At 41.4% G+C, this 11,302-nt stretch overlaps 1 protein-coding gene across 1 annotated transcript in view; it reads left to right on the forward strand.

Moving 5' to 3' along the window:
• Positions 1-11,100, forward strand: part of atp1b2a (ATPase Na+/K+ transporting subunit beta 2a) — a 12,810-nt gene extending 1,710 nt beyond the window's left edge. Inside the window, exons 2-6 of the mRNA XM_079588654.1 lie at positions 6,453-6,581; positions 6,667-6,771; positions 7,743-7,948; positions 10,754-10,828; positions 10,934-11,100. Coding sequence (XP_079444780.1) covers positions 6,453-6,581; positions 6,667-6,771; positions 7,743-7,948; positions 10,754-10,828; positions 10,934-10,996 — 578 coding nt within the window. The 3' untranslated portion in view covers positions 10,997-11,100. The remainder of the gene's footprint in view (positions 1-6,452; positions 6,582-6,666; positions 6,772-7,742; positions 7,949-10,753; positions 10,829-10,933) is intronic.
• Positions 11,101-11,302: the final 202 nt, after the last annotated feature.

Here is an 11,302-nt window from a genome sequence, read left to right on the forward strand (position 1 = left end):
ATATAAACCGGTGTGCGTGTGTGTGTGTGTGTGTGTGTGTGTCAAATTATGTCAGATGAGTTCACTGGCCAGCTTTCATATGTGTTGAGGCTTCTGATTGGCCAAGAGCACTGATGACATCAGTGGCAGAGCAGCCAATGAGAGAAGAAGACACTAATCTGACTCCCATCCCCCCACTCAGAGAGAGCGAGAGACACTGATGGGGCGACATATAAGACAAAGACTTAAAATGGACAGAAAATAAATGCTATAAAAATGAAAGAGACAAAAAGACAGAGAGAGAGAGAGAGAGAGAGAGAGAAAGCAGATAACAGAATGAGTAGAATAGTTAGAGAGAGAGAGAGAGATAGAGAGAGAGAGAGAGAGAGAGATAGAGAGAGATAGATAACACTGTGGTTTTACTGTAAGAGGATTTACTCACTCGCAGTCTGTCCTGACATTTGCTCAGTGATGGACGAATGAGAAACACGCAGATGACATGAAGATGGAGTGAATAGAGGGGAATCTAGGTCACATACACTGCCGACATTATCACATTCATCTGAAGTATCACACGGCTCTCTGAAATACTCGACTCTGATTGGTCAAGACCGTCAGTATTGTGTCTGTTGGAGGATGTTGGTCTTCACGCCTGTGGTTTCTCTGCTGCACACCCGTGTGAACATGAAGGGAACTGACTACATATACATATATTCTGTAATTATTATTATCAATTTAACTGCACTGATAAGAGCACAATGTGACTGAATCGAGCTGAATAATGAAGCTATTGGTCTCTTGAACTGTATAGTAATTTTTATAACTGAAGAACATGTTATTTGTTATGAAGAAAAAATTAATGATGCTGATACTTCTAGTGCATTTGCATATTTTGCACCTGTATGTATATTCACAATAAAAATCTTTACAAAAAAGAAACTTTTAGAGACTTTTATTATCTTAACTTTTAAGTATCGTCATAGTCAAAACTTTTAAACTTTCTGTAAAATAAATATCTAGTTCAGTCACAAACCGTTACTTTTTATGTACTTTTTGGAAATTCTCTCATAAAATGTACACTCAAGTGTACTTGACTTATACTGACAGAAAAGTTTAAGTATATTTGACCTGTACTTGTACTTCTGTCTCTGTTGTGCTGCATATAAAGGCATGAAGACGAAGATGAAAGGTTCACCTAGTTTTTAATAATATTCACAAGGTAATCCACATGAAGACAAGCAGTCAAACACAACCATACGTAAACGAGACTGGACAAAGGTGAACTGAAAACACAGGACTTAAACGAGGTGATTAACGAATACACAGCTGACAGTGATGATAAATCAAAGAGTAACAATGGTAACATTTAGTGGAGGGAAATTGTGCAAACGGAGTCCAAACATGGTGAATATGTCCAAGTCCAAGCGGAGGTGACGGAGCCGATGGAGGTGGAACCCGTGGCACAGACAGAGAGCCGAAGGAGCAGAGTGACGCTAACTGTCCCCGAGTTTGCAACGGAGCCCCAGCGACAACCCCCCAAGATGGAAACAGGGTACCGGAAGGCTGAGGTGGAGCTGGAATAACTGAGGCGTAGCTTGAGGGAAGGTGGAGCCAAATGGATTCATAGGGGTGGAGTGCTGGAGAGCAGGGAATGGCCCGCAAGTCCATGGCGATGTGCTGACCCAGGCGGAGCCAATGGTCCGAGGGTCCAGTGGAGATGAGGTGAAGCTGGAATGAATGAGGGCTGAGGCGTAGCTTGAGGGAAGGTGGAGCCAAATGGATGCATAGGGGTGGACTGCTGGAGAGCAGGGAATGGCCCGCAAGTCCATGGCGATGTGCTGACGATGTCTGACCCAGGTGGAGCCAATGGTCCGAGGGTCCAGTGGAGATGAGGTGAAGCTGGAATGAATGAGGGCTGAGGCGTAGCTTGAGGGAAGGTGGAGCCAAATGATCTCATAGGGGTGGAGTGCTGGAGAGCAGGGAATGGCCCGCAAGTCCATGGCGATGTGCTGATGATGTCTGACCCAGGTGGAGCCAATGGTCCGAGGGTCCAGTGGAGATGAGGTGAAGCTGGAATGAATGAGGGCTGAGGCGTAGCTTGAGGGAAGGTGGAGCCAAATGATCTCATAGGGGTGGAGTGCTGGAGAGCAGGGAATGGCCCGCAAGTCCATGGCGATGTGCTGATGATGTGCTGACCCAGGTGGAGCCAATGGTCCGAGGGTCCAGTGGAGCTGAGGTGAAGCTGGAAGGACTGAGGGCTGAGGCGTAGCGTGAGGGAAGGTGGAGCCAAATGAACTCATAGGGGTGGATTGCTGGAGAGCAGGGAATGGCCCTCAAGTCCATGGCGATGTGCTGACCCAGGCGGAGCCAATGGTCCGAGGGTCCAGTGGAGCTGAGGTGAAGCTGCAATGACTGAGGGCTGAGACGTAGCTTGAGGGAAGGTGGAGCCAAATGGACTCATAGGGGTGGAGTGCTGGAGAGCAGGGAATGGCCCGCAAGTCCATTGCGATGTGCTGACCCAGGCGGAGCCAATGGTCCGAGGGTCCAGTGGAGATGAGGTGAAGCTGGAATGAATGAGGGCTGAGGCGTAGCTTGAGGGAAGGTGGAGCCAAATAGAGCCATAGTGGGGGTCGGAGAGCAGGGAATGACCCCAAGGTTAGTGATGATGTGCTGCCGATGGTCTATTGGAGCTGAAAGCTCAATGGTCGCTGTTGGAGTCGAGGGAGTAAGGAGCGAAGGCAGAGGAGTCAGGGCGATGGGCCGAGGTGGCAGGATTGGATTTGAGGTTGGAGCCGGAGCCACGGGATCTCCACGCCCAGCTGGGTCACAGCGGACCCCAGGTGTAGTCATGCCACTGAGAGGAGTCGGATGAGGAACTGAGGGGCTGATGGGAGACAGCGAGGACTGGGTTGCAGGCATGGCCGAGGGCAGGAGAAGGGAATAAGGGTGAACTGAGTGACTGGCAAAAAACAAACCATTCTGGGCAAAAGTCTGGAGAGGAGGTGGGAGAGGGAAACTGGACGGGACCAGAGAGTCAAGTCAAGTCACCTTCATTTATATAGTGCTTTTAACAATTTTCAAAGCAGCTTTACAGTGACAATAGGAAATTAAAGTAACAACAGATTGTTTTGGCTTTACAGCAGCTCTAGATTAAAGTTATTGTCCAGCTAAAGTTAGTTTTAATTGATCCACATTATTAGAAGAACCATCAAAACAGATGATAACACCAATTACAGAAACAGAAATAAGAGATGCTATAGAAAGATTAAAAAGCAATAAATCTCCAGGAGTCAATGGGCTTCCTACTACTCTGATTAAGTCAGATCAAACAGGATTTATCCCTAATAGACAGGGTGCTAATAATATAAGAAGAACCATAAACATCATTACTTGTGCTAAAAGAGACAATGTTAATAAGCTTTGATGCACAGAAAGCATTTGACACTGTAAATTGGGACTTTCTGTACAAAACGCTATCAGTAATGGGATTCCACCCAAAATGTGTAAATTGGGTCAGAGTTATTTACAGAAGTCCAAGATCTCGTGTCGGAGTAAACGGATGCTGTTCTGAGTTCTTCGACCTACAGAAGGGGGTGAGGCAAGGGGACTGTCTTGGGGACCCTTGGCAGCATCTATAAGACAGAATGAGGAAATAAAAGACAAGGGGAATGAGGAACACAAGGTATCTCTTTATGCAGATGATATCCTGACCTATATAAGGGATCCAGTCCTTTCTGTCCCTGCACTGCTAGACCCCTTAAAGAAATATGGAGAACTCTCTGGGTATCAAATTAACCAATCAAAGTCTGAGGCAATGATGTCAGTTGGACATTGGCCAATCCAATTATCAGAAAGGCTTGATTTCCATTGGTCCCAAGGATTTAGATATTGGGGAATTATTATAAGGACAGACTTATCAAAACTGTTTAAAGCCAACTACGGGAAATTACGGCCACATAAAAGCGGACCTTACAAGATGGGAAATTCTGCCACTCTCCCTGATAGGAAGAATAGAAACTATAAGAATGAACATTTTACCAAGTTTGCTCTTTCTCTTCCAATCACTACCTATCTATGTTCCTGCGTCCACCTTTACTACATTGGATAAATGGCTGTCCAAGTTTATTTGGCAAGGCAAGCAACCCAGACTTAAATTTAAAAGACTACTTTGCCCAAAGGAAAATGGAGGCCTGGACTTGAGTAGCCTGAAAACATATTATTGGGCAGCCCAACTTAGATCAATGGTTGCTTGGATGTCCCAAGACAATGACACTATATGGGTTGGAATGGAGCAGAGTGAATGCCCAAATTTGCCATTAGATTCAATCCCATTCCTAAACCAAGACATATGGGGGGGAAAGAAGATCGCTAATGTATGGAGTAAAAACTCCTTAAGAATATGGTCAATTGTGAGGAAAAAACTACAACTCCCCATGACTATCTCCAGAGCTATAAGGATAGCAAACAATTGTGAGTTCTTCCCAGCTAGGCTGGACAAGGGATTCCTGAAATGGACAGAAAGGGGTCTAGTGGTTTTGGACCAGCTGTTTGACGGAGCAGTCCTGAAATCATTTGACCAGCTCCAAGAGAAATATGATTTACCAAACCAAGATTTCTTTAGGTACTTACAAATTAGACATTACCTGCAAAATCATCAAGAATGAGAAAGGCAAACAAAACCAACAAAAATAGAGCACTTCTTTATATCAATAACAGAAGGAAGAGTGAAGACAAAGTTCATATCACATATTTACAAGATATTGCAGGAAGAATTTAAAGAAAATGATTTGATATTAAATAAAAATGGGATCTAGAAATGAACACAATAATTACAGATAAGCAGTGGGAGACTTCATGCAGTCAAGGACACAGGGTAACCAGTAGTCCAAACTGGAAGGAATTTGGATGGAGGGAAAGAATCCAAGACGTTTATAACATGGAGCATATAACAGCATTATTACAACTGAAAGCAGATGTATTCCTAAATAATACTTAGTCATCCATTGCCCTACATTTCCACTTGATATGACTGATATGCAGACACTTTTATGTTGTGTGTTCTCATTTTCTTTTCTTTAATATTATGTATTTTTCTTACTTTTATTATTATATTATTTATTTATTTATTTATCTTAAGGCAATTGTCATTTGCATTGTAAAAATACTGTATTATTTACCAAATGTATATGTGGTATTGCAGAGATAAGGATCTTACCTTGCATGTATTATTGTTAGGATGGAAGATATCTATGGACTGCTATTCTGTTTGTAGACTTGCCCTTGACACCTTACTGTACCATCGACACTGTACCATCAAAAAGTGAATCTGTGACATAATGTATGACTGCACTTGATAAAATGAAATAAAAGAAAAGTAAAAAAAGAAAAGAAAAAAGAATGTTTTATTCACTAAAAAGTGGTCCAATTTAATCAAAAGAAGTATTGAAATTGTACACTTACAAGTATACTAGTAAGCCTACTACATAAAGTATATTTAAAAGTATATTTTACACTCTAAAAAGTAGGGCCAATTTAGTCCCACACAGTATTGAAATAATACACTTACAAGTATACTATTACATTGATATCAGTATGCATACTACATTAAGTATACGTAAAAGTATATTTTATACTAAAAAGTGGGCCAATTCAGTCCCAAGAAGTATTGAAATAGTACACTTACAAGTATACTAATACTACATTGATATTAGTATGCATACTAGATTAAGTTTACTTAATATTATATTTTATACACTAAAAAGTGGGCCAATTTAGTCCCACACAGTATTGAAATAGTACACTTACAAGTATACTAGTACATTGATATTAGTATGCATACTACATTAAGTATACTTAAAAGTATATTTTATACTAAAAAGTGGGCCAATTTAGTCCCACACAATATTGAAATTGTACACTTACAAGTATACTAATACTACATTGATATTAGTATGCATACTACATTAAGTATACTTAAAAGTATATTTTATACTAAAAAGTGGGCCAATTTAGTCCCAAGCAGTATTGAAATTGTACACTTACAAGTATACTAGTACATTGATATTAGTATGCATACTACATTATGTATACTTAAAAGTATATTTTATACACTTAAAAAGTGGGCCAATTTAGTCCCACACAGTATTGAAATAGTACACTTACAAGTATACTAGTACATTGTTATTAGTATGCATACTAGATTAAGTATACTTAAAAGTATATTTTATACTAAAAAGTGGGCCAATTTAGTCCCACATAGTATTGAAATTGCACACTTACAAGTATTCTAGTACATTGATATTAGTATGCATACTAGATTAAGTATACTTCAAAGTTTATTTTATACTAAAAAGTGGGCCAATTTAGTCCCACACAGTTTTGAAATTACAAGTATACTACTAGTACATTGACATTAGTATACTACGATCTTCAGATGCTGAAATAATAAAGCGATGTTGTTCTGTGTCCTGCAGGTCTGATTCTGTTGTTCTATCTGGTCTTCTACACGTTTCTGGCCGGCATGTTCTGCCTCACCATGTATGTGATGCTGCTGACGCTGGACGATTATAAGCCCACCTGGCAGGACCGTCTGGCTACACCAGGTACATATACACTATAATCACATGCACAAACAGATGCCATCACCTTCACACACACTATCATGCAACTGTGTGTGTGTGTTTCTAGGCATGATGATTCGGCCAAAAGGAGAAGCTCTAGAAATCACTTATAGTATTGATCAAACAGAGAGCTGGGACACGTACGTCCAGGCCCTGGAGAACTTCCTTGCACGTAAGTAAATAGAGAGATAAAAAAAAAAAAAAAAAGGTATGCAATGAAGTAAACTGACCCACAATCTCAGATATATGTGTATGTTTTAGAACAAGGTCATGGGTTTGATTAATGCATGAACTGGTAATAAAAATTCACACAAGGACAAAAATCGCTATACAAGTATCATAATAGTGTGTTTCTACAGGGCAGTTTTATTTATATACTATTATGTTTTATTAATATTTTGAATTAGCTTTTATTTTTATATTTAAATTTTTCTTTAGAATTTTTATTTGAGTATTTTAATTATTTTATGATTTTTTTTTAATGTGCTTTGGTCATTTTTTATTAGTTTTTGTTATTTTTAAATATTAATATTTAGGTGTAATTTATTATTATTATTATTATTTTTTACTGATTTCCAGTTAGTAATTTTAGTGCTTCTGCTAAAACTTATTTTAGTTTATTGTCAAGGCAACATGTAAAAACTTTAATTATAGGTTTTCATTATATTATGCCTTTTTTAAGGCAAAATTGATAATTTTTAAATTTTCATCTAATATTAAAATTTTATTTTAGCTTTTTTTAAATTGGCAAAAACTTTTTTTTAATAGTCTTAGTTATTAATAAGCCTGCTACATTATTTATATACTATTATAGTTTATATTAATATTTTTAATTAGCTGTTATTTTTATATTTTCCATTTTGTTTAAATTTTAGTCATCATTATGTTATGTGCTTTTGTCACTTTCATTAGTTTTCGGTGTTCGTTCTTTTCAAATATTTCTATTTATGCTTAATTAAATGTTTTATTTCAGTTTTAATTTTCATTTATTTCCAGGTCAACTTTAGTTTATTCCAGTTCTAATGGTGGTTTAGTTGAAGTTTTTCTATAATCTCATATTCAAATCTTTTAGTTAACGCTAATGAGCAACATCAGTAAAGGAAGCTTGACCTCTCGTCTGTGTCTTGGCCTGTTTTCCCGCAGCCTATAATAACTCTCAGCAGGCGATGAACAACGACGACTGCCCCCAGGATAAATACTTCATCCAGGAGGACAGCGGAGAGGTGCGCAACAACCCCAAGCGCTCCTGCCAGTTCAACCGCACCATCCTGGAGGATTGCTCCGGACTCACCGACCGCACGTACGGATACCAGGACGGCAAGCCCTGCGTGCTCATCAAACTCAACCGGGTAACTGGCCAATCACAGCACAGGTCCCTGTACCGGCTGCACGTCACACTACAGATGATTCCAGATTAATGTGCTGGATGTTCAAAACATGCATTTCTCCTTTCGTGCTGCTTTGGACTTTTCCAGTTTGAATGCGAGGCTGTTTTATAAATGCATGAGAATAGAAGTTAATGCATGTAAGATAAATAAGATATTTAAACGTTTTTTCCTTGAAGAAAATTCTTCATGGCTTAAAGGATTAGTTCACTTCAAAAAAAACTTTTGCTGATAGTTTCCTCACCCCGATGTCCTCCAAGATGTCCATGTCTTTCTTTCTTCAGTGGAAAAGAAATGAAGGTTTTTGATGAACACATTTCTCCATATAATGGACGTCAATGGGCCCCAAACGGGTCAAGGTCCAGATGACAGTGTCAGCGCCGCTTCAACGGGCTTTAAACGACACCAGACGATGAATACGGGTCTTATCTAGCGAAACAATCGTCATTTCACAAATAAATACAAAAGTTTAAGTTTTATAAGCACAAGCGCTCGCCTTGCTCTGTTCTGTGATGCGCGTTCGTGACGTCACGTAATACGCAAAAACCTTCATTTCTTTTCGACTGAAGAAAGAAAGACATGGACATCTTGGATGACATCGGGGTGAGGAAATTTTTAAAGTGAACTAATCCTTTCAAATAGCTTGAATGTAACTCGACACCCTTGCCTCAAGGCCTCATTATGCTTCTGCGTCAACTCCACGTCACTCCTACGCCGTCATGGCCGTTTTATGGTTCTGCGTCGGGTTGCGTTGCATCGCCTTGCATTTCACCGCCATAACGCTAGGGGGAGGGGGGGGGGGGGGTGGTTCACGAATCTCTTTGCTAGTTTGTTTTGGTTCCGTGCGCCGAATCCGCTTTTTCTTTTCCGACAATGGCGAGCGAAAGAGAGAGAGTGTTGCTGGAGCTAATCGACGTTGAACAACAAATGATTTTATTGCAAATGTTTAATCGTAGAAGAAAAAGAAGACGTCGTTGAAACCATAGACGGTATATAAACTGGACACAGCGACCCCATAGGTTTCAACGGAGAAAAATTAAGTCAATTAGAAGCATCACTTCCTGATCGCCAGGCGAACTGCGCAGACTCAAACTGAGATTGGTGACGTGAGCCTGTCTGACAGCTGTCAGTCTTCTTGTTGCTGTGCCGAGAGAAATCTAAATCATTCCCTTCTAAATCTCTCAGAGACGGAGAGCGTGAGCATTAGCTGTCCATGAGCTAGCAGCGGGAGCAACTTTATCACTCTCTGTGGGCTTCTCCCTCGACTTTATCAGACTTTATGCTCCACGTCCCCCTGATTGCCCGTGAGCTTCTCCGCCGGTCTATACGGTAATTTCTCGACTGTGCGACAGAGAGTCGTGCGGTTATGACGCAATCGTTAGCATATTTTTACAAAAACTGCTTCTACGGGGCCATAACATAAGATACAAGGTAATGGAGCCTTTTATACATTTTCGTGTTTCTTTAGAAATAAACAATGGACAAATGGAGTCTTTAAACGCCTCAGATGTAAAGTTATTCGCTGTCAAAGTGACGCCAAAATGAATGGGAGTCAATGGAGTGCTAACAGCAGGTGGGGGTCCGCTAGCCAATGGCGGCGCCCGGGGAAGCTTCAGTGTCTTTCGGAAAACACTGCCCCCCTGGTTGAAACAAACAGTGCAGTGGTCACTTTAAAAATGGCGGTATAGCGGGAGGGGGAAACCGGAAAAGCTACACTCCGGAAATGATGTATAATCTGACCAATCACAGCCCTTGCGGTCTGCGTCGCCTCGACGCGTAGCTACAGCTTTTTGGAGGTGCACGTCGAGCTACGGCGGAGGGGTCGGAGAGGGGTTCGCGGAGACGCAGAGGGGCTTTAGTCCCACAAACAGGCTTTAGCTATGCGCACTGTGATTGGCTTATCGCGTTTGGGGGCGTGGCTTAGCCATAGGTCAATTATTAGCATCAGGATAATTTCAAACAGTCATAGCATCAGCAGTGGGAATATCGCAAAGAGACGAGGAGGCCCATTCAAGTGTGCGTTTCAATACGCGCAATTTACGGTATAGTGCTGGTAAGTCCCGCCCCCTCCGCTAACCCCGCTGGACCTCAAAGTTGAAAAAGCGTCAATGCAAGTGAATGGGAGAAAATAATTATTTTCTGGTCCCGTTCGAATTGTGCCATGAATGTGAACATATGTTGTCTGTGAATTTTTTATATAATCTTTCGTGTGAAGAATGCTACAATTTAGCGGGTAGAAGTTTGATACGGGTAGACTTTGTGTGAGAGCACTTTGTGGACTACAACTCTTCGCTGCTTTTGACGCGTTTGAAACGTCAACACCACTAGCTCACGGCTCTAGCTCACGGATCCCGCTAGACATGGCTGTCTTTGGTGCACTTCACCGCCTTCTTTCAGGGAGAGGACAAAATCGTTGAGCCGACGAATCATACCATATACTGTCAAACTTGTAACATGAAAGATTATATAAAAAATTCACAGACAACATATGTTCACATTCATGGCACAATTCAAACGGGATCAGAAAATAATTATTTTCTCCCATTCACTTGCATTGACGGTTTTTCAACTTTGAGGTCCAGCGGGGTTTTACGGAGGGGCGGGACTTACCAGCTCTATAGTGGGTGGGGACGGGATTACCTGATGAACTGCAGGTTTGGTACATAACACACACACTGCGGTTTCACATCAAGCGTCTTCGCTATTAGTTCGCAGATGTATGTAAATGAATGCTCTGTTACCTTCCCTCACGAGCGCTCTCTTCTGCAGGTGATCGGGATGACGCCAGGCAAGAGGGGAGAAAATAATAACATACAAGCTCCGTTCGTCACCTGCGGGGCAAAGGTGAGTGACATCTACCTGAGCGTCAGCCGGCCATCATCACACACTCCTCTCTAACAGCCAGTCACGCGTCAGTAATGTTTGTTCACTGCATCCCTCCGCACTCAGAGATATAAAGCGGGAGACGAGTGGGTAAGGAACAGACTAGAATACACACTTAGCTTCCAGTAAACCCTAGCCGTAGACTAGCACACATGCTACAGTAGTGCACAGCTAGCTAGCGCTGGACTAGCACAAATGCTACAGTAGTGCACAGCTAGCTAGCGCTGGACTAGCACACATGCTACAGTAGTGCACAGCTAGCTAGCGCTGGACTAGCACACATGCTACAGTAGTGCACAGCTAGCTAGCGCTGGACTAGGCTATAGCTCGTGGTTCATGTGTCTTTATGCCTAATCTGTACTGACTTTTAGTGCAACCTTGATATTATTAGTAATATTTCAAAATGAACACTATATATGTGTGTGTGCTGTCTAT

The sequence above is a fragment of the Phoxinus phoxinus genome (genome assembly GCF_949152265.1).
Source record: "Phoxinus phoxinus genome assembly, chromosome: 18".
Classification (NCBI taxonomy): Eukaryota; Metazoa; Chordata; class Actinopteri; order Cypriniformes; family Leuciscidae; genus Phoxinus; species Phoxinus phoxinus.